Below are 26,464 nucleotides of genomic sequence, written 5' to 3' on the forward strand. Positions count from 1 at the left end.
ATGCGGAGCGGGACAGAATATTGTGGGAGCGGGCGGAGCGGGACAGAATATTGTGGAGCGGGCGGAGCGGGACAGAATATTGTGGAGCGGGCGGGAGCGGGACAGAATATTGTGGGAGCGGGCGGGAGCGGGACAGAATATTGTGGGAGCGGGCGGGAGCGGGACAGAATATTGTGGGAGCGGGCGGAGCGGGACAGAATATTGTGGAGCGGGCGGAGCGGGACAGAATATTGTGGGGACAGAATATTGTGGGAGCTGGCGGAGGGGACAGAATATTGTGGGAGCGGTGGGAGCGGGACAGAATATTGTGGGAGGCGGGCGGACACAGAATATTGTGGGGCCGGGCGGAGCGGACAGATGCGGGCGGAGACTAAAAATGACACATTAATGCGGGAGCGACAGAATATTGGGGAAGTCAGTCAGTCCCGCAGACCCTCTACTTGAGACTAACATACCATAAATATTTTGTCATCTTGGGTGCAACGGTTCAGGTAGGGCTAGTTATTTAGGGGAGTGGCCACCAAGTTTCATGTTCCCTGGAGTTTCAGTAACCTGGGAATCACTGACCAAAATTGATGACGATAAAAGAAAAAAATGAATTTCTTTTTTATATTTTAAATGACTTGTTGTCCTGATTCTTCCTGTGGATCTTAGTGGGCACTGAGAAAGCAATCATTTCATTGCTAGTTTTTCATGATTACTATTTCAATTGTTTCATATCAAAATTCACTACTTAATTATGTGTTTTATGTAGTTTGTCGAGGACTGGTTCAGACACGTCACATCCATAACGTGAAACCGTCACATCCATAACGCCAGTTTTTCCTACATAATGCATTACGAAAATGACACGTAGTTTCAAAAACACACTTTTTGTGTTCATTCAAGTCTCCTTCATGCTACATATATCATAGTTTCGGCAGTTTCCTTCAAAAGAGTTTGTAGAAAACCTCTAATCTCTCACAAAAGTGTGTCCATTTCATGTCACATCCATAACGCTGATAAAATGCCTTGTATTCTTAGGATGAAATTGATTATATGAAATTTGAGGATTTCTTAGTATTCAGAGGACAGAGGTTACATTAAAAGTTATGCAAATTAATTCACTGATACTAATTTTGCCCCCACTCTAAGGCATTTTGTTTACCAATATGAGTCCAATTGTCACATCCATAATGCTGGAACTGCCCTTATTTATAGATCACTGTTTAGGTGTGTGTGTTTGTGTGTGTGTGTGTGTGTGTGTGTGTGTGTGTGTGTGTGTGTGTGTGTGTGTGTATTTATTTATATCCCTTTGGTCCATCAGTGAGGAGGTGGACCTGGATCGTTTGTTTGCTCGGGTCGAGGAGCTGAGCCTGAAGGAACCTTCTGGAAGGCTGGTGAAGCTGAAGCAGGTGGTGCTGCACCCAGACTTCAGGACCCTTAGCGGGAGGTTCACCAACAACATCGCCCTGGTGCAGCTCCAGGAGGCCGTGTCCTTTATCGACACAATGAAGCCCGTGTTACTACCCAGCCCGCGAGACGTCTTCAGCACCGACACTGAGTGCTGGGTCACCGGATGGGGCAACGTAGCTGTGGGGCGTAAGTGTATGTGTGTGTGTGTGTGTGTGTGTGTGTGTGTGTGTGTGTGTGTGTGTGTGTGTGTGTGTGTGTGTGTGTGTGTGTGTGTATTTGTCTGTGTTTGTCTGTGATCATGTGTTGTTCATGTTGTTCATGTGTCATGTCACCTGTCTTTCTCTCTCCCTCCTTCTTCTTCTTCTCTCTCTCCATCCATCAGGGCTGCTGGGTGGGAACCAGACTCTCCAGGAGCTGCAGGTGTCTCTGGTTGATGATGCAACATGTCATCAGATTAACCCTTCCCATACTGACAGCCAGCTGTGTGCTGGTGACCTGAGAGAAGGAAAGAGTGCCTGTTCGGTCAGTGTGTGTGTGTTTATGTGTGTGTTTGTGTGCGCGTGTGTGTGTGTGTGTTTGTTTTGTTTCGTAGTGTAGTGTATCGTAGTGGCTAAAGTGCTGGGCTAGCATGCAGTAGCCTGAAAGAGTTGTGGGTTCATTTCCCGTCTTCCACCATTGTGCCCTTGAGCAAGGTGCTTAACCATGAGTTGCTCTGGGCCCATGTAATATAATTGACATGTAAGTCACTTTGGACAAACGAAAAATTTCAAATTGTAATGTAAATGTGTGTGTTAAATGGGTGTTAGCGTATCATAATTGTGAGAGTTACATACGTGTATGTGTATGGTGTATGTGTACGTGTATGTGTAAGTATGTGTATGGTTAATGCTTATAAGTGTGTTGCAGTATATGTGAGTGAGTATTACATGCTGTGTGTGTGTGTGTGTGTGTGTGTGGTGCGTGCGTGTGTGTGTGTGTGTGTGTGTGTGTGTGTGTGCAATGCTTATGTATGTGTGTTGCAGTATATATCTGAGTATTTACCAAAGTCCTTTTAGGCAAGTCCCACTCCGCGGCCATATTGCAACGTTTTTTGGGCACTTATCGGGCATCTATTCGACAGAAATGCGCGTGCGCAAGGCTTCACGACACCAATCTTGCTCCAGCGGCGAGATCACAACACATGACTGGCACAGTGTCTTCACAACACACCACATTATTGGCTCAATGTATTCACATGTTGACGTTTTGCCACGAAGGGGTGTGATATGTGTAGACAACTGCAAACTAACCCCAAACTAACTAATGCATTTCTATGGAGGATTTTTTGAGTGCTGTGTCTCCTCATTAGAAAGTCTCTGGTATTACATGCTAGTGTGTGTGTGTGTGTGTGCAGGGTGATGGTGGTGCTCCCCTGGTGTGTGTCCTAGCAGTAGATGTGAAGAGGAGGTTTGTGCAGGTCGGACTGGTCAGCTTTTGGGGGTGTGACCGAAGGAAAAACGGAGATATTTACACAAACGTCCTCCACTTCACACAGTTCATCCGGGACACCATTGAAGAGGCAGAATGCAACAATCTGCCACCTTTCGAAGCATGTTTTCTATAAGTAACTAGTGCTGCTATCATGGTTAAAGTCATTCACTCTCTTGGACTATGTGTGTCAACCTCTTCAGCTGCCCACAGGTGTAACCCTCTGCAGGGCCTGGAGGCCACATTCATCTTGTACTACAAACATCACACACACACACACACACACATAGACACACACCTGAAATCATTTCTTGTAGTTGCTCTGTCTGTCTCATATATTGCATTCTTCACATAGACACAGCTCTCTGCATGTCTGCATGCTTGATGTTCTTTGTTTATTGAAATGTGTGTTTTGCAGTTCTTAAAACAAATTAGCACACAATAAAGTTTTTAAAAAGTTTTTGTTTCAAATCCGTATGATTTCTGGTGTACACCGGAAAGCAATTTAAATTGAAGTCAAGGTCATGTAACGTATGGACCACAGTATGTGATTCAGTAGTTAGATGGTTAGTTTGCTCGTGTTGGCCTAACAAAGAGTGAGTGTTTGTAAACTCATACTGTATTGATCTGGCCTTCTAAACCATATGCACATTATTTAGCGTTTAGTTTGCAAAACACTTATTTTCCTATATAAGATACAAGATGCAAAACCTTGGACAGGAGAAGAAGATCTGGTTCCAGATCTGCAGGAAGTGATATGTGGTTTTGCAGTTTTCAGAAACCTGCAAACCTCTAACCACAAAGCCTTTTCCATACCATCAAAACATCATCAGAATGACATTTTAACAGATAACTGTTCTTATAGCTATGTTAATAACTTTTTATTTATTAAGGTGCACAGCATTCCTCTCAGATGTGATAATATATACAACTAGATGTACCTGCATAGTGGTACTATGAGGCCGAAGGCCTAGGCCACCCAGTAGACGGCGACCCAGGCCACCTGGTAGTTGGCAGCCAGTTTCACAAATGCTTTTAAACTCTGGAATAGGCTACATCATTGACGTAAACACGGAATCAGTTCCGGAGTGGGCGTGGCCAACAACAGCTCATTTGCATTTAGATTAGATTCAACTTTATTGTTGTCATTGTGCAAAGTACAAGTACAAAGACAACAAAATGCAGTTTGCATCTAACCAGAAGTGCATAGACAAGACAAGAAATATAGGGCTGTGTAGACAGTAGTATACAGTTAGTTTACAGAAGGTGGCTTAGAGTAATACAAATTAAATATACATATGTGCAGTGTATTAGCATTTACCTTATAAGAGCAGAATAAATATGGCTATGTAACAATGTATGAACAACATGTACCGATATGTGCAATGTAGTGGCAGTGCTATTATAATAATAGTGAGAATAATATAGATATATGCAGTGTATTAACAGAACATATTATAAAAAAAAACTAAATAAATATGTATATTCAGCATGGACCATATAGACAGATATGTACAGTATGTACAGCTATGTGCAGTGTGGTAACAGAACCAGTGCAGTGCAGAAACAGTAACATTATAAGAGTAGTAAGAATGTAATAAGTGTATGTGTATGTGCAGGATGATTAGTATGAAGAGCAGGCAACAGGCCCCAGAAACAGCCTATTCTGAAAGGGACTGAAACTGGCAAGATTTGCGCAAATAGCTTCAGGGAAATGTTTTGTGCAACCCATAGATCTATTTTGACTATGGGACCTTTAAGGCCTATGCACGTCATAACCCAGACGCTACCTTTAAAGGTGCCATGTGTAAGAATTGAGGTAAAAATATAAAAAAAATGAGCTACACGCATCAAAAGAATGAGAAGAAATAAGGGCGATGATGTAATTAAAAAAATGTATAGGTATAAAAAAAAGGTATAGTGCTGCAGAGAGATCAACCTGAATTAGCTAAATTACTAGCCACAGCCCGACAGGTGTCATAATTCCAGTTTCGGCCATGGGAGGCGGTATGCGGGCAACATAACCGCCAGCCAAAATGCAATACACGTGTCTTGGTTATTACTCTAGGGTAGACCAACTCGCTTTCTGGAGGTTTACTGCCCCAATCCTTTATGGAATGTGGAGTATGAATTGATTTTTTGGCGGACATTACACATGGCACCTTTAACATAGTGTTGGAAGAGATGTTCCTCAAGCTGTGAGCCTCTGCTTCCAACCCATCGACAGGGAAAGAGGACTGGGCCACAACGTTGCGGCAGGAGATCTCCAGGATCCAGGAAGTGAGAGGCCAGATGAATGCATGGAGGCAAGAGATAACCCGGCAGTTCCGCCCTGGTGTGAGTGAGGTCCAAGTAGCAGGGAAGGGTGGGGGAAGAGACCAAGGGACTATATTTGTTGGTGGCTGCCCCAAGGTTGATGTAAAAGTGAATGGTGTACCTCTTGTCGGGCTGATAGACAATGGCTCAAAAGTGACCTTCATGCAACAGAGCATGTTTGACCAACATTACCCAGATGATTCCCTATCTTATGGTGAGGCCCCAAATAAGTTGGATCTTAAAGCTGCTAGTGGATTATCAATCCCATGTAAGGTGTATGCATGGATTTTGAAGTGGGGGGTGGCTGTATTTTAGAGTGTGGGGTTGTCATTGTAGCAGACCACTGCCTTACTGCTCCGGTACTCATTGGCATGAATGTTATTAACCTGTTGGCATGGCTTATTTAATCACCCAGATCGCCCTAACACAGTATTTCAGGATCAAGGGACGAGAAAGGCTTAGACAGGCACATTCGCCTTGTGTCGACAAATAGCTGTAAGCGAGGGCGAAGATGGATTCATGGGGTTTGTGCGTCCAGCTAGTCGTAGGGGTCTAACTGTTCCTGCCAGAAGTGAAGTGGTAGTGTGGGAGCATGGACAGATAGGTCTTAAGGGGCAGGGCTACTATAGCATGATAGAAGCATTACCTGGCCTGAAGGCATTTTCTGTGGCAAGAACTGTTGCTGTTATCGATGGCCGACTCCATATTCTTATCTGGAACTCAAGCTCTTGTGTTGTCTCTATAGGCTAATACCAGAAGTTGACTAAGGTTTTCCGGGTAGAACGTGCAGATATACATGGGGTGACAGACCTAAGTCTGACCTTGCAAGATGACGGGAGGACGGGTGGACATCGTACAAGCTGAGTATACAGCGCAAGAGGGGCCACCAGTTGATATGCTTGGGTGCTTGCAAGGCTGGGGCGACCTGACAGAACAGCAGAAGAGTGACCTGCAGGTCCTCCTATAGAGGTAGATGACTGTTTTTGCTTGCCATGAAGAAGACTTTGGCCATGCCACTGCAGTGCAGCATCAAATTCACACAAGAAATGCACAACTTGTTAGGGAAAAATATCGCTTGCTACCCCTGGCAATGTATAGAGAAATTAGGCCTTTGTTAGCAGACATGTTGAAGAAGGGGGTTATTCAGTCCCTGGGCAGTGCCCATTGCTGTGCTATGTAAAATAGATGGTAATTAGTGCTTTTGTGTCAACTACAGGAAAATGAATTCCCTTACCCATAAATATGCCTTCCCTTCACCTTGTATAGAGAAGACCCTGACCCAGGCCACTTGGTTTACCACGCTAGATGAGGTTGATGCCAGTCACTTTCCAATGGCTGATGCAGCAGTGCCTAAATGGCCTGTGCTTGGATGATATAACTGTCTATTCCCCAGACTTTTCTATACATTTTTGTCACCTGGAAAGTGTCTTCAAGTGCCTGCACAGCCATGGTCTCAAGCTGAGGGTGATTCTTGGCACTTGTCCAATAAATCAGTAGGTTACACAAGATGGTGGGATGCCACACAACTACAAACAAAACACAAATCAACAAACAAATGAGAGCAGACATAAAATTGCAACCAGCACGGAAGCAAAACGCACAACCAAACTAAACTAAACAAAACAGCAGTGCCCGTCCTGACTTCATCAGCACAATGGTCCAAGGGAGGAGGACATCGGCTGGGGCACGGTTGAAGTGGCAAGGCTATAAAAAGCAACAGAATTACACCATGGCTCAATCAAACCTCTCTGGCCATAGAGCACATAGCCGGCACTAGAGCTACACTGACATCCATTAATACCTGAGTGTTGTGCCCAAAAATCCCAGCAATGCAGATAACAGAGCTGACCGGGAGGCAACCAGGAGGGGGCAAAGAAGACACAGTCCTGCACAACAACAACAACAACAACAACAACATCTCATTCCATTTTTGACGTGTTGCTGGTATATGTGTGACCACCTGGGGGCAGGGGAGTCACTTATCAAGTTAATTTATCTCTGCGAGGGTGCAGTTCCTGGAGTGGGCCTAACCCAACAGCCTCGCAACGCCCTAGGCGAAGACCCCTGTAGACATCTGTCTTTACTCTGCACCCTTGTCGCAAATATCGCTTTCGTTTCGTTCTGTACGTTGCCCAGTTGCCCTCTTCCAGACGGCTTGGCTGTGGCACTTTGCTGTTCCCCCTTCAAGGGGTTCCTGTGCTCCCCACGGAGCTCACAGAGCTCACCAACGCCTCTGTCTCTCTCTGCCTGCCCTCCTCCTGTAAGACTGAAAGCCAGAGATTAAAAGCCTCTTGCACAAGCCTCGTTTACCAATCATCTTGCTATCGCATTCCCGCTACACATCTGAGTAGTGTTAGGCACTAACGAGCTCTGTTGTCATCCGACCCTTAAAAGTCTTCAGGGTGGAACCCAATGGCATACCTTTTTCGTTCCGCCTGCTGTGGGTCACCCGGTGACATATATTAATAACATTCTTTTTACATTTAATAAAACAAAAAGAAGAATTCTTCCTTCATTTCAGTTGAGCATCAAGTCATCCCTGGGGCCCTGCAAATGCTCATCCAACTTCCACACTCCGTCCAGTCCGGTCTCCCACCAGTTGTCCTCCCACGGCTCATTCGGCAGGTGCTCAGCACGCTGCTGTCCATGCCACTGCGCATGATCTTGGCAGCCTCGTCCCTCTTCCGCTTGACCTTGCACTTCATGGCATCTCTCTCGGCATGGCGCTTGATGGTGATGGTGACGTAGTACTCCCGGCAGTGGAAGCGTTGTGTCCCTACCAAAGCTGAGACCAAACCTACGTGGCAACATGCAGCTAGTTAAGAGTGCAATCATTATCAGGTGACATTGAGTTTTACTGCTGTGTTATACTGCAAGCAAGATACACCCACAGTATGCACCCATGCAGCACCCATTTTATGTTTCACAGGAAAAGGATATTCCGATGTGTCCACTGACACTGCAACTCTCTGAACTGAAGGTATGGGTATTTCCATTTTATTATTTAGATTTAAAAGTTTCTTTTCACTTCTTATTTCTCAAAGAAATTTCCTTACTCTTCATAACAAAACTGTATGCATCTGAAAGTAAATCATTATGAGAATAAAAACTGCAGTGTTTTGTTGCGACTGTAGATAGCATAATATTGTTTGTTGTGTTGAATTTTTACTGAAGAGAAGAGCTAACTGTGTTATACTGCAACAAATGTGATTCCATCATTCTGTCTGGCCAGTGTTGTTGCCAGTGTATAGAAATCGTAGTTCTGGTTTGGGTTATATTTGATCTTATCTCAAATTTTATTTCTTTATCTGCTAATTAGAATACAAGTGTTTTTAAATAAGTAACTAGTTTTATATGTGTGTAGCAAACACCAGTCAGTACTTTGTACTTGACAGGTGATCTTTTATGTGTTTTCATTTTTAATGAAATGACGAACACCAGTGCAAGACTTTCTTTATTTTAGTTTATTTCTATCAAATCTAAATCATTTCTTAAGAATGTAATCTCGAGCCTTGTTTAATTGTTTATGCAACATCCTCTTCCTATCAATATGTTAAGGAATGAGAGTATATCAGATAATAGTTAAAAACCTTTAAACATTTTTCATTTGTAGGCCTGTAGATTACCACTTAAAGTGGCACATGAAATTATCCTTGACAATGCTGTTTTTTTACTCATAAGGTTCAAGAGGCTTTACTGAATGCAGTGAACAGTGAAGGCAAGTGGCACCTGAATCAGTCACACCTTCGGCAGCCATCTTAAGATTTGATCAACAGGAAATAGATCTATTTAACTGTGGCTTCAAGGTAAGTTTGTCTGTTATCTTTCCATGTTGCAAATCATGTGTCCCTACTCGTGGGACTGCTGTATATTATTGTGAAATTATTTGAAATATATATTTCTGTCATTTTGAATCAGTCTTGACTTTGCATGATGAAGGTAGCTATTTATTATGGATTCAAGCAAGTGCAAGGACGTTGTGAGTCATACTGTATTTCTACACAAACAGGGGTATAACCTACAATCCGATAATGGTCACTTTATGGTCATCTTTTCTCAGTTACTTTTCCATTTCTGCTTAGGACATTTTTATAACTCACATAGTTAATGAGATAATTTGCATACTGGTATAAACTAATGGATATAAATATATAACAAAGACATTTATTGCCCTGTCTAATTAAAGACACATTGTGGAAAAGAGAAGGAATTGGGGAGCATAGTTTGAACTCCATTGTCTCCATGCCTGAACACATTCTATGTTTTATACTTTCAAGGTCAAGTGACTCTTTTCTGTGGGTTTTTGGAACTGATGTTGAAGGATTATTTGTGTGTAATAAAAATAATCTAATGGATTTATTTGGTTCTGCTGCTTTGGTGAGAAATGGTGATTTTGGTAATGTTTGTAATGTTTGTTTGAGCTTTGTTGGAATAACCTGTGTTGGTCAAATGACACTGATATGCAGATGAATCCTAGTTTAAGCAGTTAATGTATGGAATGTATTTTGGTGTTTGAATTTGAAGTAATGTTTGTATATTGCACTATGGTCTACTAGTTTCAATATGTGAAGTTGCCCTTTGTTGATGTAATCTTTAATGTTATATGGGTGATGGACTGTCTTAAAATTGAATGGAAATGACCATGATGCATCAGATGCATGTAGGTACTGATTCTCGTTATACATTTTTTCATGCATTTGTTCTTGGTATGGTTCTTTTCTCTGGGTGATTATGCTTCTAGTTTTGCCTAGAGTCCGCTGCCCGCATCAACGGGTCAAAGGAACTTGCTAGTGAAGCCTGTTTGTTGTACACATAGGCTGCTTTGTTGGTGATTTTGTGTTGTTTAGTTTGGTTTGTATTTGGTATTTGTTGGTATGAGGACCCATTATGAGTGTGGAGGAGGGTGAGTCTGAGATGCCAGATACTGTTGAGCCTTCTGGAGGTGTCGTGGGCCTAATTCAATGAAACGCCTGTGAAGGCAGGTGCCTGGTTGATAATCTCAATGAAGTTCTCTTGAAGGCTGTTCTGTTGGAGATGTTTTTGTTAGTGATTTATGATTTGTTAGTGATTTTGGTTTTGACGGTAAATAGGCTTGGTTGTAGATTGGCCGCTGTGTGAAATCCCTATATAGCACTCTCCTTTGTATATTTGAAATGGAGATTTGGTAAAAACCTAGAAAGCTATCAAAAAACCATGCACAACCTAACATCACTCCAGCACAGTTAACCCTGATAAGCTATCTTGATTCTCATCTATCTGATCATATGATCATCTACAACTTCTATGTAAGTTAACTGTGGAGTAAAATTCAAACTGTTGGTATTTTTTCAATAAGTAACTATTCTTTGTATGTGCAGCAGCCATCACGTTGCACTTTGTACCCAACAGGAGATATTTTATGATACAATATGGGAGGAAATAGATGTAACCAGAGCTTCAAGGTACTTCGAGCCGAGGTACTTACCATTTTGTTTTTATCTTTTTTCATATTAATGCAAATTGCAAGTTAGTAGATCTGTTCATAATGCTAATGATTCTAAATGGACATTTTTGTTGGTCTCTGAATGTTTCTTCAATGTGTTCACTTGTTGATAGCTTTGACCAAGACAGGGGCAACAGTGTTCTATGTGGCCAAAAATAAATGTCACACAGAAGTTGAGCTGTTAAATGTTGTTTATTGTTTTGGTATGTATTTGCATGCAAATGAATGATGCATTGTGTTCAATATTTATCATTATTAACTCTATCAGTTTAATCATTGCCATCACTATCATCATAAGGTTAATTGATTTAGTAAAACTGTAGAGGATTTTCACCTCACATTCTCTTTTTTGCTCTGTTACTGTAGTCTAGTCAATGTCCTTCTGTCACATGTGCTGCAATGTGTAATTTGCTGTGTTGATAGATATACTATGGATGGACAAAAGCATTAGGACACCTGGCCAATACACCTAGGAACTTTTACGACATCCCATTCTAAATCTATAGACATAGGATAGATATAACAGCTTCCATTCTTCTGGGAATAACTCTTTAAATCCCTCTTGTTGAGCTTGTAAAAAATGCTTTGAGAACCCAATGACCCTATTGTAATGACCGTATTGTTTTTTCACAGTTACATTAATACAGGTCTGGCACTTCTTATCGAATGCATTTATCTGACGATCCACTTACATTTTCTGACAATGGCAAGTGGAGGATCTTTCACACCCTATGGTTTGTGTTAAAACAATATCTTCTCCTTATCGTATTTAAAGAAAACACTTGTGACCAGAAATCTGTAGAATCTATTTAGGACGGTAATAAGCAGATATTGGCAGGGTTATATTTTTAGGGACGAGACACTAGGCCAGTAGAGTAAAATAAAAAAAATGCTGTCAGTGTGATTCATTATCAGCCGTTCAAGATCTTTTTATAGGGATACACGTACGCACAATTATTCAGAATATACATGTATTAGATAGAAGTAGATATATTTATAGGAATCACCCAAATAAATATCAGAATTGATTAGTGCATGAAATGTTCATGTTTTTATGCTTCATCTTATGCTTCATCTCAAACACATTTGTTTTTCTCTTGTTTGGGTCTCTGTCAGATCTGAGGATTCTGTTGCTGGGACCTAGAGGAGCAGGAAAGACTTATGTGGCTGACAAAATTATTGGCCATGAGACTTCTGAAGAAAACATTGGACTGTGCATTGAGAAAAAAGGAAAATGGAAAGGACAAACGGTGACCGTGGTGGACACGCCTGGCTGGGACAGTGTAGCTGTGCAGCAAACACATTTGCAAACTGAACGGATCGTGGAAGGTGCAGCCTTGTGCGTACCAGGACCTAATGCCTTGATCCTAGTGCTGCCCATATCAACGTATGAAGATGTGCTTTCAACTGAAGAGATTCACACTGCCTGCCAACACGTAGAGCTTTTGTCAGAGAGGGCCTGGAATTACACCATGGTGCTGTTTGTGTGCAAATATGAGGTAGAGGAATCTGTCATTGGTCGGCATGTGAAGGCTACGCAGAAGCTTCTTGAAAAATGTGATCGTCGGCATTTCATCCTCCGGAATGACTCTCGGGTTGCCGACCTGCAGCAGGTGATAGAGGATCTAGTGAGAAAGACCTGTGGAGAGTGTCTGAGCTATAGTAGAGATATCCTCCCAAGCTATTCTCGGGCAAAATCGGATGGCACTGCAGAGCTACACAAACAATCAGAACAGACAGTGAAACATTCTGATGAGATGAAGAGACGCGATAGCTCTGAAACGATACGTCCAACTAGTGAGTTTAATTTTCCCACTTTCAACACACTGTATGTCTTAATATAACTTCAAGTGTTATTGTTTTGTATTGAAGTCACTATCATTTATAGCAGGTAAACTATTTAGGAAAGCATCGAGGGATGATTTGTTGGGTTGGCACTACAACAACAAATCACCCACCGAAAGCTGCACTCAAACTCAGATCACTCTGCACGTTATCAATTTTCTTAGCGTGGCTACCAGACGACTTGCTGTGTTTCAGTCCATTGCTTAACGTAACATGTTATCATTCAACTGACACTGAGAATGCGCAGTACAATAAGGCTTCAACGGAAAAGGGGATCAAATTGGCTTCACTTGTCTCGATTGAAGTCCGATGGAGTGGCTGTATCCATTTCTTTTACTGTCTATGCTTTGAGAACCACTGATATATAGCATCACAAAAGCTCATACATTAAACATACATTTATAACAGTACTAGTACATTTAGTTTTATCTCCTTTATAGACAAAATCACTCATCACAATAAACATAATTTAAGGTCAGTATTTGATGTCTTTCCCCTTTCTTTTACAGTGCAAGAGACAGGAAAGAGTGAAGTGGCTGTTCAGGATCAAGGGGACATACTTGCTCTTCTTGGACGGTATGCACCACCATCAGGGATCATAATGATGGCTTATATTGGAGCACTTTTGGGCGCAGTAGCTGGGGCAACTGATGGAGTGGCTGGATCAGTTAGAGGTCTAGTGTTGGGAGTAACTGGGGGCATTCTGGTGGCCATGATGGTAATTGGAGCAGCAAGGTTTTCAAGAGGCAATGGCATCCAAAGTGGTGCACACCAGAGCACCAATATAAGGGATGCAGGCTCAACTGAAAAGTCCAAAGAGCAATAAGATGCATGTGAGAGGTAAAGTAAATATAGCTGAGGCCTTTTGTGTTTCACAGTTATTTGCGTTGAACACGTAAGGGATAATGGACGACACTCCATTAGATTATCTGAAAATAAACGCACATTCAAGGTTGTAATGCAACCATGACGCGCAGCGGAATGCCCAGTAGATTTCTATTTAATGCATTGTTTTATCTGAATCTGTATTTGACATCAATCTTGTTAAGTTTATGTTTAAGTCTTGTTTTTTTGATTAAGCTTACATTGTTAAACTGACATCTAACCTGTTGTAGTGTATCTGTCTGATTTTACTTCAATTTAAATGATATTGGTTACATTTAAGTTTATAGTTTACTGGTTAATAAATAGTTAATTCACCACCATTCATATATCTCTTCTTATATGCCATGGCACTACTCTGCTACTAGCTGATAAACAACTTGATAATTATTTGAGGTACATTCCGTAATTTTATGGAGTCAGAGTAATCATAATTTCTCGCAATATTTCTTCACCGTTCTGTCCTAATGTTCAAGACACATTTAAACCTTTCTCTTGGCCAATGCAATTCTTTTCCTCGCTATCACTGTCATGTTATTTTAATGTGCAAACTACTGGACTGGACAAACATGTATTTGTGAAGAATCAAAGTGATTGCTTTTAAATACTTTTTTAAATAATGCATTAATCTACAACAACGTGATAGTCTTCATTTATGTATGTACTTGAATTGCCGAGACACAACACATATATCTGCGTTTGTTTACAACATATATCTGTGTTTGTTTACAACATAGGGCCCGGTTGTTCGAGTATCGGTAGGGCGGAATGAAAAAAAAGTCGGTGCTACATTACTATTTTCCCCTCGGTTTTTCGGTCGCTTCCTGTAAAGTCCACTGGATTTATTCTGTTTTTTGGTGGTGGAAAGTTTAATCACTAATGTGAAGTTTGATCACTATTCTATATCAATGATCATTTGAATTGTAACTAAAACAATGCAGGAGTAACTATGTAGGAGTAGGGAACGGAGAGGACTTGGAAAGGGAGCTTTATTTATTAGGTAACACCATGCTGCAGTCAAATCATGTACCACTATGTAGTGATGAGAAGCAATGAATTCAAGACAGAGATAAAAAAAATGAATAATGTATTTTATAATGATGTTGAATTAATGAATTATAATGATAATATATACAGTACCCTCCAGAATTATTGGCACCTCTGCTAAAGTTGACTAAAAACCGGTATAAAAAATAATATTGGTGATTTATTGTCATCTCACAATGGAAAAAAATAGGAAAAATCCAACATTGAAGGGAAGCAAATTTATTTTGAGAAAAAGGAAAATCTCATAAAGAAATAAATATTTTTAACTAAAACATATTTCTCACAATTATTGGCACCCCTGAAAAATCTTATATACAAAACCTAACAGAAGCATTTTAATTTAAATTAAAACTAATTTCAATTTTTTAAGTTAATCAGAGTGTCTGTGAACTTTCAGAAGTAGTTCATGACTTTCTTTTTCACTATGATATGAATATAAAGTCACACAGGCTAAATCATTTTTCAACATCGGAAAGTCAAGAGAATACACTAAATTTAAATAAAAAGAAAGTGTGTTGACATTTGTAAGTCAAAGAATGTCTCTGACAACTAGGTACTTTGTTGAAAATGGCTATATTTACAGTTAAAACAATGATTAAAAGGTTCTAGGTTCTATCTGTAAATCTGACAAAAGACCCATGGTTATCTTGCCCCCACGTACAGTATGGAGGATTGCCTAAGAACCACTATTGGAGAGTTACAGACAAAGGTGTCATCTTGGGGTCACCAAGTCCCACAAAAAATCTTCAAAAGTGACCTCATTGCTAATAGCTTATTTAGAGGGCATGCTAGGTAACAGCCTGTCCAGTCATTTAATTACCAATGTAAATGACAGGAGTTACTAAATGGTACAGTAACTTTGTCTGGAAGTGTGGTCTATTATAGTGGAGGAGCTGTGCTATTGTGGGGCTGTTTTTATTCCCAAAGGCCTTGAGGTGCATGGTATCCTGAACAACAAGAAAAACCTGAACATTTTCAAATCCAGAAGATGCAGCAGCTGGCAGGACGTCATTGCGTTAACTGAGCTGTTAGATATATAGAACATCTACTTCCGTGTAGTGGCCTACATAGGCCAGTCATTACTTTTATAATCGCGGGGAAACGTAGCAATGCATTCTGAAGCTCTGTTTATTTTCTCCCACGCCGTAGTAGTAGTAGATAACTCTATTGTCCCCGTGGGGCAGTTGGGTTTGCGGCACAGTCGCAAGGCACTTCATGACAGGACATCAGACATATGACACCAAACAAATAGTCCATACATCAGACACAGACATAACATGAAGAACATAGCCTACAGTACATCACACACTACAATACACTATACACCCTTGGGTATGACCAGGCCAGCTGGACATCTAGCTTATTTTGACTGATTTAAAGCTTTTATGGCTTGTGGTATAAAAGAGAATTTGGATCTGTTCTTGGTCAGGAGGGGTGGACAGAAACAATGCCTACATGTAGATGGCAGTAGTTTAAAATGAGATGCCAGGGGGTGTGTATAGTCACATACAATGTCACTGGCCTTTCTCACCAGTCTGTCTTTGTAAATGTGTTCCATGCTCGGTAGTGTTATCCCAAGTATCTTGCTGGCAGTTGTAACTTTTTTTCTGATTGTCTTTTTCTGTGACTCAGTGGCATTTCCGAAAAAGCAAGTAATACAGCAAGTTAAAACACTTTCAATAAAAGCAGTAGCCTATAAAACATTTGGAGCATCTTGTTATTGACATTAAAAACAAGCAGTTTCTTTAAAAAGTACATTACTTGATCTGTCTTAGTGTGCAAAAGATCAGTACATGAGTCCCATTTAAGCTTGTTGTCCAGTACAATGCCAAGGTATTTGTAGTTTGTAACAACCTGCAGTATCCCCATTGATAAAAGTGTCAGTGGATTGCTGTGATTTTCTAAAATCTATTGACATTTCTTTGGTCTTATTGGTATTTAAAATTAAACGTGACTTATTGCACCATTCTGTACACAGAGGGAGAGGTGCGCTTTTAGCCTGGCATGGAAAAGTGCTGCCTTTTTTTCCACGGTCTCTTATAGGAGTGTCCCTCTGTTTACTCTGTTAGGTGTACGTTTTTTAGAGAATTATCAGAACAGTACATTAACGTGGGAATGAATTCTAATGGAAGGCTGCAAGATTACTCTGCTGAGCTAATGAGCAAACTACCAAGCCGCCTCCCAGGTGTCATACAAAGGGTTGGTGCTCCCAATGCAGTAGTTGTGGGCGCCCTCATAATCTCCACGATTCTACAGGTTTTCAATGCCAGAGGTGTGAAAGACAGTCCAGCAGGCAACCTGGGGCGCATATTTGCTGACGAAAAAAGGCCTTCGGGGTCCGTGACCTGATATTGGAATATCGGAAGCGTTACAGTATGTACCAGAGAAATCCTAAGCAGTTGCTGGAGGAAACCAAACACATGGAAAGGGGCCTTAGCCTACAGCTGACCCGACTGAGAAACTCCATGCTGGTAGACGGACACATGAACTCACACTCTTTTAGGCATTGGACCAACGGAGCTGCTTTCCATGCAAAGTTGCTTATTTTTATGGCACAAAGCAAAAAAGACCTGCAGAGTTTTGAGACTGCAAAGAGTGTTGCATTTGGGGCTTTAGAAGTGTACCATCATGACATCAGATAGTTAGGCATGATATGTACTGTCAAGTATGCATACCAGCTCAGCATTACACTGACTATATTTTCTCAAATCACAACTACATTATTAATTTGGAAAGTTACTTTCTAGACCTTTATGAGATAACTTCTAATCTCTATAGTAAAGACCTTCCTTTTGAATTTCAGACTGAACCTTCAGCCTCTGCCTCTTTTATAACTTATCTTGTTTTGGCACTAGTTATTATAATAACTGGGCATGCGTGCCTTGATGTGTTTGGAATTCGGCTCCCTAACCTAGACATGTGGGGTATACTACGAAGCACGTTAGACATATCTAGGCTATGTAGACATATCGAGGCTTCACAAAGCCTTGACTCAGGGCTATACGTTAAGTGATACTATGATAGCAGTTATGTGATATATTTGTCAAACTAGGCTTTCAGCTCAGATCTGTGCGCGTTCTCTGTGTTGGGATGACGTTAGCCAATCGTGAAACGTGGAGACGCACAAGACCGCCTATTTAAAAACAATTACTTCCGCATTTATGAGCGATAGCTTAATCTACACTGCGGTCAGTTTTTGTGTCTAACCTATAACATCAAATAAATCAATTGTCATCAGTTGTTGTATGGTATGCATGCACGTACATATTGATATTTGCACGTACAGCACTATTTAAGCGCATTCGAGATCCAAAATTGCGCTCAAAGCCAGGGTATGCTGTGACACGAAAGTGGATCTGTTTTAGCGTCGCTATATCACCATGGTATCTTGCTCGCAACTAAACCTGGTCGGGAGGAGGTAATGTGCTGTTATAGCTCAAATCGTGTAATCTACCACCTGCTTCAGGGCATGGAAGTGCCTGAATGGAAGGAGAAATATAAGGGTTGCTCTTCTCTTTCCATTCAGGCACTTTTCTTCTCTCTTGTAGGCACCCATTTTGATTTTCCTCTGCACTGGCACTTTATTTCTCTCCCCTTTTCTCTATCTTTCTTTGTTTATTTAGCCACCTTACATACTGCTACATTGTATTCAGGCATACATGAATAATCCTTAAAATCGTCAAGCCCATCATACAGTGCCTATTAAAAGTGCCCCCCCCCCCCTCCCCCCCGGATATTTCCCCTATTACCGCTTTTATAAATGGAATCTTGATTAATTTAATTTGGCCTTTTTTACACTAATTTACAAAAAAACCCTGTAATGTCGAAGTGAAAGCATATTTCTACAGAGTAATTAATAAAAAAAATATATGATGTAAAATAATTACATTGGGCTTTTCTCAATATGCGTTCTTTTCTATACTTGTGTTCTCATGAACTTGAAAATCGCTCTGAAATGTCATCAATCACCGCCGAAGTACTGTTCCAATTCACAAGTTCGCATTTATTCAAGAACGCATAACATTCCCGGAAGTGTTCTCGAATCGTTGGTTTTATCAAGGATGCATTGGGTGGTGACTTGGTGGCTTGAAGATTCCACAATGCATTACGTCAGCTCAGCCGTGACACTCACATAAGAGAAATGGCAGCATTGATACATAATAGGCCTACCTATTATAATTGCTGCTACAATCCGATCCATGTTTAGGCTATAAACGGTAGGCTACAGGCTTCACAACTAACGTTAATCATAACTGTCACTAAAACTGCGAACTTCAAACGTTCCCGCCATCGGCAAGAGAATATATTGTTATTAATATTTAATAAAAAAAAAATCAATGTGAAACAAACTTAAACAAGCTGGTGAATTATATATTTTATTGTAAATGTCAGAAATACTGGGTAGACCAATAGAGCAATAGGTAAATGACTAGACTCCCGAGCTGTGCAAATTGAGCGTCCTGTGTCCTCGCGTTATCCAGAGTCTGGACTCACGATCTTAACTTTTCAAGTTCGAACTTTCAAGAACGGGAGACCTTACTTTAGTGTACTTTGTATTGAGAAAAGCCCATTGAAACGGGTGTTTTATTTATCAGGTAACACCATGCTGCCTTCATATCATGTCTTGTACTTAGCCATGTTCATAGCTTTACTGTACTGTCCCTCTGCCGCTTGGCCTCGCGCTTCATGGCCTCTCTCTCGGCGCGGCGCTCGGCGGTGATGGTGGCGGAGTACTCCCGGCAGTGGAAACGGCGGGGCGCACCGGGGGGCAGTGGCGCCAAGTTGACGAGGGGGAGGGGGAACATGCCAGGGTGCTCCGGCTTCAGGTACATGATCCTCTCTCCGTCCCCATAGTCGCCCACACTGCCATGGGCGTGGTTCTTGAAGAAGTGGGGCACCACGTGGGGATGTCTGGGGTGGGCAGGTGCTGTGGGTCTTGGCCGGTCTGGCTCCTTTGGTCTTGGGCGGTCTGGCATGTTGAGTGGTCAAGTACGTTACTTGGCCTCTGCACCTATAGGGATCCTGCCCCCTCTGCCCACCAGATGAGCTGAGACTCTCAGATTGAGATGTCTTGGCAGCCTCCTCTGGGGTTAGTTTTGGGTGCCTGACTTTCTCTATCTTGTCTCCGAGCTTATGGAAGACTTGCATAATGCGCTCTCCAAGCTTACTTCTTGGTTGCAGGCTGATGACAGACGGCATCTCTTTGGCCTTCTTGCTCTTGGACTTGTTAGAGGAGTCCTTGTGCTTAGCCTTTGATTCTAATAGGCGCCTTAAAACCACCTGCTTTCTTGTCCGTTTCTGACCCCTCCTCTCCAGACTTGGTTGTTTTCTCGGTCGAGCTTGTCTCTTTCTGGCGCCGTTTCTCCTTCCTCTCTTTCTCACCCTTGTCATGCTTGTGCTTTCTCTTCTTTTCTTTGGGCCTGTCAGTATTCTCAGGGCGACTGCTCTTAGGCTTCTTGGGCAGATTGGCGTCTGCCTTTCCTGCCTCGACAGGAGCAGTCATCAGTGCCTGCTTGGTGGAGGTATTCTTGTCTGCAGGTTTCACCTCAACCAGCCAACGAGTGCAAAGATCACCCAGATCTGGACAGCTGGGGTTGGGGAGGAGGGAGCATGAAAACGCTTCAAAGCAAAGAGCAGCTGCAGGCATCTACCTAGCAGTGCCGAATTTAAACAGGCTGCGCTGGAGGTGTAAGAAGCTGATTGGCTCAACTGCTAAAACCATAATAAACCTTTAAATGTTGCTTTTGAACACCCTAACTGACAAACTGAACCTGCAGCCCTAGTTTGTAGCCAGAGAATGTGAATGGACAGTTTAGACATTTGGATAGCTCTCCTCTCACAGCATAACTCTCCAGATCGAAAAGGTGACGGCCTCCTTCCTGAAATCCACCCCAGCCCTTTTTTTGTCTTGAGTATCCTCAGTTGCATGTGATTAAAGCAGAAGAGTAAATTGGCACATTTGTCACATTTGTACAATAGGTTTATATTCTAAGCCACCTTGTGTACCGGATTGGAATTACACATGGAACTAGAAATGCAATTCCGAGGAATTACACGAGGGGATGCAGTCTGCTGGTTAGGGTGTTGGTGGGGCTGTTGAGCTTGCTGCTAGCTGGTTGGTAGGGTACAGTAATTGTGATACCTGCAAAGGTGCTTTTGGAGTAACCAAATTTGAATCTTTGTGTGACATGGCATTCTTGAGATATCACACTCAAGGTGTTTTTGACCTTGACATTTGACCTTCAACCTCCAACTTCAACTCACTTCATCTTTGAGTCCATAAAAACACTCGTACCAAATTTGAAGCATGTACGTCAAGCCGTTCTGGAGATATAATGCTGAATGCATGAGATATGGCTGGGACTTTTATTTTGACACACAGGAAACACTTTAACAGGATGTGTAGTTCAGGTAGAGCTAGATTGTATGCTTAGAAGCTGACAAATATCTCAAAAAGTATAAACTTCTCAAAAATGAAAAACGGATAGGACAGTAAAGCCTTGGAAGATCTACGGAACGGTGTTTCAACCAAATTTGTACGTTAACCCTTTAGGCGCCAGGTTTAAAAAAAACATCATTCGATTTTACATCAAAATTTCAAAAGGCCATGGCTTGAAAGTGGTCAGAGATAAAGTCCTACTGTAAATGTGAAAATCATTGAGTATGAACAAAAGTTTATGAAGGGGTAAATTTACACATCTAATTTGCATATTATGACGCCACTGAATGACAACCACCTCGAATTATGCACATTTCAGTAAATACTGGATGTTGAACATATATTTGAGCAGTTTTGCTTTTACTTTTGTCATTTCACCCACATAACACCTGAACAGGAAAGCAGTCACATGTAAAACCAACAATAGTAAACTATTACTATTACCACAAACCTTATTCTACTACAATAAAGTAGCCTGGTCAAATCAGTTCCTATCGCTGGTGACTTTGTAGTTCTTCAGAGCCCTATTTTTACTACCCCTGCTGTCTTTACTTCACGCCCATTACGGACACTATCATCACCTTTACCACTGGCACCTTCAGCTCGTTGCTACAGAGGGTCGACATAAGCGTGGTATGCTTAGTGAACACTGTCGGAAAGACGAAAATGACGCACCTCCATTCACAGGCCGAAGCGGACTAGACGATCGCTCATATTCTCCAAAAGGCAGATATTCTCCTTCAGAATCAGACTAGGCAAATAACAGACCCAAGACTTCATCACATGTTAACTTTTCTTCAACATTTGGTGTATTTCTGCTTCAGTTTGTGCAAAACTATGGCCTGCATTGCTTCCGTGTTATGGGAGGAAATGCACGTCTTCTTATGTGTTTCTCGTGTGTAATCGCGTGTAATACCACGCCCATTACGGACACTATCATCACTATTACCACTGGCACCTACAGCTATGTTGGGCGGAGAGGGTCTAAATAAGCATTGTATGCTTAGTGAACACTGTCGAAAGACGCAAAATGACGCGACCTCCATTCACAGACACTCCGTGACTATCACTGCCAATAGACGATCGATCATATCCTCCAAAATGCAGATTTTATCTTTTAGAATCAGAATAGATGAATAAAAGACCCGAGACTTCATCACCGCGTGAATTTTTTTTTCAACATTTGGTGTATTTCTGCTTCAATTTGTGCAAAACTATGGCCCGCATCGCTTCCGCGTTATGGAGGAAATGCACGTCTTCTTCGTGTGTTTCTCGCGTGTTTTTCACATGCTTCCTGAAAACTTTGAAAAAAAAGGTTGAGCTTGAATCGAAGCTCTGGGTGTCTGCCAACTAGTGGTCAAGAGTACAAATGAGATTTTACACTGTACTCGCGTCTATCGTCTGTTTTAATCAGTGACGTTGTTTGTCGCAATTTTGCGACTTTGGCGGGTAAAGGGTTAAGCGGTTTGGGCTGAATAGCGCGCACAAAAAGGTAAAAAGAAAAATAATAATAACTAGAAACGCAATTCTCAAGTAATTACCAGTGCATGAAAATGCAAAATTTGTGATGTAAAATATCATGTATAGTTAACCCTTTGCAGACTGTGCCGAACATTCCATTTTTTCATACTCGATGGCCTTATGGCACAAAAAGGCTTATTGTATGATTATGCTACATGACAAAGATACAATATACCCACCACTCTAATCAGGAGAAATAGCCCTTTCAAATGGTATAAAATATAATTAATAAGTTTGAGGAGAACATACATAATTTTTTTAAAAATATCTTTGAAATTCAACCCCAAAAAACACGAAAATATCAGTTTGTCAAGATTAATCTAATTTTTCTCCCAATTTCAATTGTAGATAGAGAAAACACATAGAGTGTATGGGAGATTCACAATTTTGTCCTCTACTCAGTGATAAAAACAGAATCAATGTGTCACCTTTTTGTTCAAAAGTTATGATAAATTTATTAGACCTTTGCAGACGGCACGAAACATTCCGTTTTTCATACTTGATGCCCTTTGTGAGACAAAAAAAGGCTTATTGTGTGGCCATGCTACATGACAGAGATAAGATATACCCACCATTGTAATCAGGAGAACTAGCCCTTTAAAATGGTACATATCATAGTTAATAAGTTTGAGGGTAACACACATTGTTTTAAAACAAAACCTTCAAAATTCAACATCAAAAAAACGTGAAAATATCAATTTGTCAAGATGAATCTTTCTTTTCACCTAATGTCTGTTGTAGATATAGTGTGCAAAGGATAGCCAGTGTTGTGTTCTCCTCAGTGAAAAAAAAACAGAATCAATTTATCCCCTTTGGTTCAGAAGTTATGATTAATTTACTCATAACAGTAACAAGTACAATTTTAAAGAGTAGAATGTTTTCATTTCCGGTTTGGCATCTGACCTAAAAATACAGATATAATGGTCATGTAAAAAAAAAATAAGCTGTTTTACCATCAAAACAAGCTCAATATGGGATGTCTTACTGTACTCTGAAGAGGCTAAATCAATTGTGGGGAGGACAGATAAAGGCTGAAAGACAGACTAGCTGATTGTAACTGCTTCTCCGTGTGCTTCATTCTACTATGAAAACAAGAATATAGAGACACTGGCACATGTGTTAGGTTTCTACGAAAGGGAAATAAATCATTTTATTTAGAAAAGTCTTAAACAATGTGATTAAATAACCAGGAACAACAACTTCAGGTAAATAACATAAACATATGTTTACAAACATGCAGTAACTATTAGAACTACAAGAATGACAAGACAACAGTATAACAAAGATCAACAAATCTTACATGGTGAACAAAACATCAATTCATATTAACATTCACACACATATATATAAACAATTAAAACGTTAGAAATAAATTCAATACATTTAACAACCATACAGCATATAATTCGATACAATATATAATTATCCATATCATTTTGCCCCACATAAGGTGATACACTAACGCCACATTCACACCAGATCCGTGGTGTGTGCATTGTCACAGCTGTGGCATGCTTGTGTGTGTGAGTGTGTGTGTGTGTGTGTGCATGCGTGTGTGTGTCCATCTAAGCCTAGCAGACGATGGGGTGTAAATGCTATTGAGTTGGTGTCTCTGTCTGTGTTGGAAGGATAGGCAAAGTGTATGCTTTCTACCTGACATGGGACTTGACCAAACTCAAAAATAAAGAAATTGTCAGATAAGAAAATATAGAAATTGAATTACAAATCTAACCAAACTATTATCACTATAGTCCCTCTCATTATTGTTATAAGCAACACTCTTATCACAACCAGAAATGTGCTTGCCCCAGATGGGCCGCACACACACACACACAAACATGCTTACCCAGCTCAGGATGATGGAAGATTATCTCCTCCTGTAGCACATAATTGTCTTCTTCTTCATCCAGAAGCTACCCATCCATGTCCCATGTCCATGCCATCGTGGTCCTTGGGGTCATATTGGCCATCAGCAGTCGGCTGCTTTCACCCCAGTTGCACGTCCTTCTCTCCCTCCATCTAAAATAACAAATCACAGGTCTGATAGTGAATAGGTTGTTTAGTTTTATTTTACATTACTTCCACATAATCTTAATCACCACCAACCATGACTCTTTTCACTAAAAGTATTATTGTCACTGGAGGACTCCAATATTGCTTTGAGAGGTAACATTAGTCTCAGAGCTCACTACAGTAAGTGTTATTGCCTTGGCTAAACCATACATAGCATACCAGCTTACAAGTAAAAAAATTGATTTATTAACATGAGTCAGGAGATATGACAGAAAACATCTAAACAGCATATGCATACACATACACACCGTGCATAGGCTACTGCAGTTTGCGTAAAGACAAAAAACACCCCTTAGAAAATAATGTGTTGACGAGTAGGCTTGGGTGTATGAGCTCCCATCATAGTTAGCCACCCAAAAACCTCAAAATCGTAGCAGCCAACCTTACAGCCTAAAAGCTAAACAATACTAAAACACATTTATAACAAATCTTCAGTCATGTATTCATGAAAACAGCAGTCAATGAATAAAATCCTTACGTTACACCATCGGTGATCAACACAGTCTTCCGTCGATAACATTAACATTAATGCGTTGTCATTCATGTCAGATGTTTCTATCTAAGTAAGCTAAGCAACTTGGCTACAAACAACTGTAAATTGTGCTATACATATTACGAAGGAATGAAAGGTTTATTTGACAATAAAATACCGATTAGGTCTACTTGACATAAAGTTGGCAGTCATGAAGCACGGGAGTGAACTTTATCGCGACTACGTCAAGGACATGTTGCAGCCTCTCCTGATGCTAGCGTTTCCTAATTTAGCTAGTTTTCTATCAGATGACAAGCAAAGCAACATCGTTCAAAATAGAACAAATCGTTAAAGTTTCAGTCTTAGTAGGTCTGTAATCTTGGTTGACATATAGTAGCCCCCCAAAAATGACTGAAAATGATGAGTTTACTAAAGATTACTGTGTGCTAAAATACCAGCTGTCATCAGCTGAAGTGAACACACACACGCATTATGTTACGGCCATGCATACAAGGTGTAATTACCAGCAAAAATAACTTTTAAAAACGATTTTGAAGTAATAACATGGATAACAAGTAATAATAACATAAAAGACTTGTTTTACCTCAGATGATCCAGTAGTTTCTCCTTTGGGACGACGTCAAGATCAAATATGCATAGTGCTTCCTGCTGTTTTTCCTCTAGTGGAGGGAGGCGTCAACTCTTGATTTTCCCTTCACGTAGTAAAAGAAATTTATACAAATCCATTAACCAATCATAACGCCAGAAAGCCTATGATGTGACGTTTTGAGGAAGTTTTCAGTGATAAAATTGGTTGGGGTATGGCGGAGTTATTAGACTGAACGTCATCGGTACTGGGGTACCGAAATTAGAATGGGCCGTCTGCAAAGGGTTAAAATAGATAATACAGAGCTGGTTACTGCGGTGATCCCAGAACAGACATGGTGGTTGCATAGCTTAATAAAAGTTGATAGTTTAAAAGTTGAAGGTAAATAGTTTAAAAGTTGTTGACAGACTGGAAGTTTAATGAATGTTGATATTCAAATAGTTTAATGCTAACTATGCTAACCATGCTACTTAGCTAATGTTTTCTAGTAGTTTTTCTAAAAATGCTAACCATGTTAACATGCTAACAATGCTAACTAGCTACAGTGGGTAGGAGTCATAGTAGATGACAAGTGTTGACATAGTTGATGACAAGTTAAAAGTTGTTGATAGACAGCTAGTTTAATAGATAGATAGTTTAATGATAGTTTAAAAGTAGACCGTTTAAAAGTTGAATGTAAAAAGTTCAGTAGTTTAATGGGTTAAATTGTTTAACAGTGGATTATTGTAGCGAGGACTTTTATTTTGAAACAGATTTGGGCGGAGTTAACAGTTGAATAGGATGTGTAGTCTTAATTGACCCAGATTATTCAGGCCACCTGAGGCTGCAGGTGGCCTGAACACCTGGCATAGGATTCTAATTGCTTAATGGCCATATTATGATGTCACAATCGGCAATGTTAAGTCTATGGGGATTTTT

The 26,464-nt window shown here is 40.8% G+C and overlaps 2 protein-coding genes across 4 annotated transcripts in view; both read left to right on the forward strand.

The window, feature by feature from the left end:
• Positions 1–3,321, forward strand: part of LOC125298595 (testisin-like) — a 7,372-nt gene extending 4,051 nt beyond the window's left edge. Inside the window, exons 2-4 of the mRNA XM_048249383.1 lie at positions 1,307–1,581; positions 1,778–1,917; positions 2,789–3,321. Of these exons, the coding sequence (XP_048105340.1) occupies positions 1,491–1,581; positions 1,778–1,917; positions 2,789–2,998 (441 nt within the window). The 5' untranslated portion in view covers positions 1,307–1,490 and the 3' untranslated portion in view covers positions 2,999–3,321. The remainder of the gene's footprint in view (positions 1–1,306; positions 1,582–1,777; positions 1,918–2,788) is intronic.
• A 4,730-nt stretch (positions 3,322–8,051) lies between these two features.
• LOC125297981 (GTPase IMAP family member 4-like) lies at positions 8,052–13,712 on the forward strand. Of its 3 annotated transcripts, none has more exons than XM_048248584.1 (6): positions 8,052–8,158; positions 8,860–8,984; positions 10,536–10,634; positions 11,294–11,394; positions 11,777–12,457; positions 13,015–13,712. In XM_048248584.1, the coding sequence occupies exons 4-6, from the start codon at positions 11,364–11,366 to the stop codon at positions 13,329–13,331; spliced, it is 1,029 nt and encodes a 342-aa protein (XP_048104541.1). In that variant the 5' UTR covers positions 8,052–8,158; positions 8,860–8,984; positions 10,536–10,634; positions 11,294–11,363; the 3' UTR covers positions 13,332–13,712. The 3 variants fall into 3 exon arrangements, with proteins under 3 accessions (XP_048104541.1, XP_048104543.1, XP_048104542.1); XM_048248586.1 differs by having other exon boundaries at positions 10,539–10,634; XM_048248585.1 differs by having other exon boundaries at positions 10,567–10,634.
• Positions 13,713–26,464: the final 12,752 nt, after the last annotated feature.

This window comes from Alosa alosa, chromosome 7, assembly GCF_017589495.1.
Source record: "Alosa alosa isolate M-15738 ecotype Scorff River chromosome 7, AALO_Geno_1.1, whole genome shotgun sequence".
NCBI lineage: Eukaryota > Metazoa > Chordata > Actinopteri > Clupeiformes > Clupeidae > Alosa > Alosa alosa.

Bases quoted from the DNA above. Each gene is read 5' to 3' on its own strand.
- LOC125297981 (XM_048248584.1), top strand. From the start codon at position 11,364: ATGGCAAGTGGAGGATCTTTCACACCCTATG. The intron at 11,395-11,776 runs GTTTGTGTTAAA...GGTCTCTGTCAG, and splicing joins AGGATCTTTCACACCCTATG to ATCTGAGGATTCTGTTGCTG. The intron at 12,458-13,014 runs GTGAGTTTAATT...TTTCTTTTACAG, and splicing joins TGAAACGATACGTCCAACTA to TGCAAGAGACAGGAAAGAGT.